General features: G+C 43.3%; 1 protein-coding gene across 1 annotated transcript in view; it reads left to right on the forward strand.

The window, feature by feature from the left end:
• The window catches only part of PKD1L3 (polycystic kidney disease 1-like 3), a 116,138-nt gene that overhangs the window by 29,757 nt on the left and 83,587 nt on the right, over positions 1-2,794 (forward strand). Inside the window, 1 exon segment of the mRNA XM_011976817.1 lies at positions 1,711-1,941. Within this exon segment, the coding sequence (XP_011832207.1) occupies positions 1,711-1,941 (231 nt within the window).

The following is a 2,794-nucleotide window of genomic DNA, read 5'->3' on the forward strand; positions in this document are numbered from 1 at the left end:
GCCTGCCTTGGCCTCCTAGAGTGCTGGAATTACAGGCCTGAGAGAAAGAGGATTTTTAGGAAGGTATCTGCACCATTCATAGCCTCAGGCAGTCATAGCTGGACAATGGCTATCAAGCAAATCTATACATAGCTTGTTAAAATGTAGATTCTGAAGCAGTAGCTCTGATCAAGCCTTTCTAACAAGCTCCCAGCTGTCCCAGTGCTGCTTGTTAGGCAAACCATACTTTGAGAGTAGCTTGAGAGCTTTTCTCCTCTCTCAGCACACACCTGTTGATTGCAGAAGGTATTGGATATTTCCCACTTCCTTGAAGCTCTTTGAAGTGCTTGGACACCATGAAAGGAATTGACCTGCCCCAAGTACAGCACAAGAGTTCTTCCAAAGGTGGACTAGCTTGGGCCTCCAGGACTTAACCCTGTGCCATGGAAAGAAGTAGTCATAATGAGCATACTGGAGGCTTCTCATCCACGAAACCAAACACAGAATTGGTAGCTTCCATGTAATCACCTATTGACATATTTTTAAACATGCAGAAATGTTCTAACATATGGAAAGTCATATGGAATAATAAAAAACATTGAATGCACATTCAGCTTTATCAAAGTTAGTATTTTTCTCTGCTTCAGATTTTCTTAAATAATAAAACACCCTCTGTGTATCCCTCTCTAGTCTCTCTCTCCTTCCTTCCCTTCCACCAAAGGGTAACTACTGGCCTGAATTTGAGGGGGGAATTCATTCTTTCAGCAAATATTTATTGAGTGTCTTCTACGTGCCATGCCCAAGTCTAGGAACTAGAGATACAACAGTGAACAAGACAATATCCTCATGAACTGACATTCTGGAGAGGGAAACTGACAATGAATAGATAAATAAGCGTTTTGCATGCTTCTTAGGCTTTGTGCAAGTGGCATTATACTGTACATATCTCTTGTTTTATTCACTCAGCATTTATCCATGTTGATACATCTACCTCTAATTCATCCATTTTTTAAAATTTTATTTATTTGTTTTGGAGACAGTCTTGTTCTATCACCCAGGGTGGAATGCAGTGGTATGGCCTCGGCTCACTGCAACCTCTGCCTCCCGGGTTCAAGCAATTCTCCTACCTCAGCCTCCCAAGTAGTTGGGACTACAGGTGCCCATCACCACGCCTGGCTAATTTTTTATATTTTTAGTAGAGATGGGGTTTCACCATGTTGTCCAGGCTGGTCTCAAACTCCTAGCCTCAGGTGATCCACCTGCCTCAGCCTCTCAAAGTGCTGGAATTACAGATGTGAGCCTCCGCACCTGGCTAATTCATTCATTTTTAACTGCTGTATAGAATTCCATCAGTTTGCCTCTGCTTACTTATGTACCGTTAATTTGTATGTTCTGTTATTGAACATATAAGTTGTTTCCTATTTTTGATAATTATCAAGGGTGACAAAACATTCCTTTTCACATATCTTTATACACATGTGCACAGTTCCCCTAGAACATATATACACTCAGAACTGGAATTGCAGGGTTCAAAGAGTTTGTGCTTCTTCAGCTGTACTAGATGTTGCTAAATTGCTTTCCATATTGGTTATACTAATTTACGTCATCACCAGCGGTGAATAAGAGATCCAGGCACCTCTTTCCATCTCTAAATTGCTGGTGTTTGTTTTATGTCTGTCCCTTCCTTAGCACCCTGTCCAACTAGAATCAACGTCTTGATTCTAATTCCAGGTTGGGCCACAGAGCACAATTCTGAGAACACAGTGTCTCTGTAACCACCTGACCTTCTTTGCCAGCGACTTCTTTGTCGTGCCCAGGACCGTGAATGTTGAAGACACGGTTGAACTGTTCCTTCGCGTGACCAACAATCCTGTTGGGGTGTCACTGCTGGCTGGCCTTTTAGGATTCTATGTGATCACAGTTGTGTGGGCTTGGAAAAAGGATCAAGCAGATATGCAGAAGGTAACGAGACTTTGAGTTCAACAGATTTGCCATGATGGTCTTGAGTAATTAAATAAGATGGGGGAAAAAACACACCTTTGTCAAAGCCTGGTACTGGGAGGCATAGAAATTCAAGTGGAAATTTTCTTACATTTATCTTCATGTCTACTGTCTGAAGACCTAAGAACCTTTTCTCTATTTTTGTTTCCTTTGGTTCTAAGATTGGACCCTTGTGGGACTCCTTCTAGGACAGGAATGAGCCAAAAGAAAATACTAGCCAGGTGCAGTGGCTCATGCCTGTAATTCCAACATTTTGGGAGGCCAGGGCAGGAGGATCACTTGAACTCAGGAGTTGAAGGCAAGCCTGGGCACCATAGAAAGACCTTGTCTCTATTAAAAATTAAAAACAAAATGAGCCAGGCATGGTGGAGCATGCTTGTAGTTCCAGCTACTTGGGTAGCTGAGGTGGGAAGATCACTTGAGCCCAGGATTGTTGAGGCTGCAGTAAGCTATTGTGCCACTTTACTCCAGCCTGGGCAACAGAGACCCAGTCCCCAAAAAGGAAAACAAAAGACCTAGAGAGCTTAACTAAAGTCAAATGCAAGTTTATCTTACTTTATACATTGGATATGAAAGTTATATGTAAATTGGCCACGTGCAGTGGCTCACGCCTGTAATCCCAGCACTTTCAGAGGCCGAGGCAGGTGGATCACCTGAGGTCAGGAGTTCGAGACCAGCCTGGCCAACAAGGTGAAACCCCATCTCTACTAAAAATACAAAAATTAGCCAGGTGTGGTGGCGCAAACCTGTAATCCCAGCTACTTGGGAGGCTGAGGCAGGAGAATCGCTTGAGCCTGGGAGACAGAGGTTGCAG

This window comes from Mandrillus leucophaeus, unplaced genomic scaffold, assembly GCF_000951045.1.
Source record: "Mandrillus leucophaeus isolate KB7577 unplaced genomic scaffold, Mleu.le_1.0 Scaffold17, whole genome shotgun sequence".
NCBI classification, from domain to species: domain Eukaryota; kingdom Metazoa; phylum Chordata; class Mammalia; order Primates; family Cercopithecidae; genus Mandrillus; species Mandrillus leucophaeus.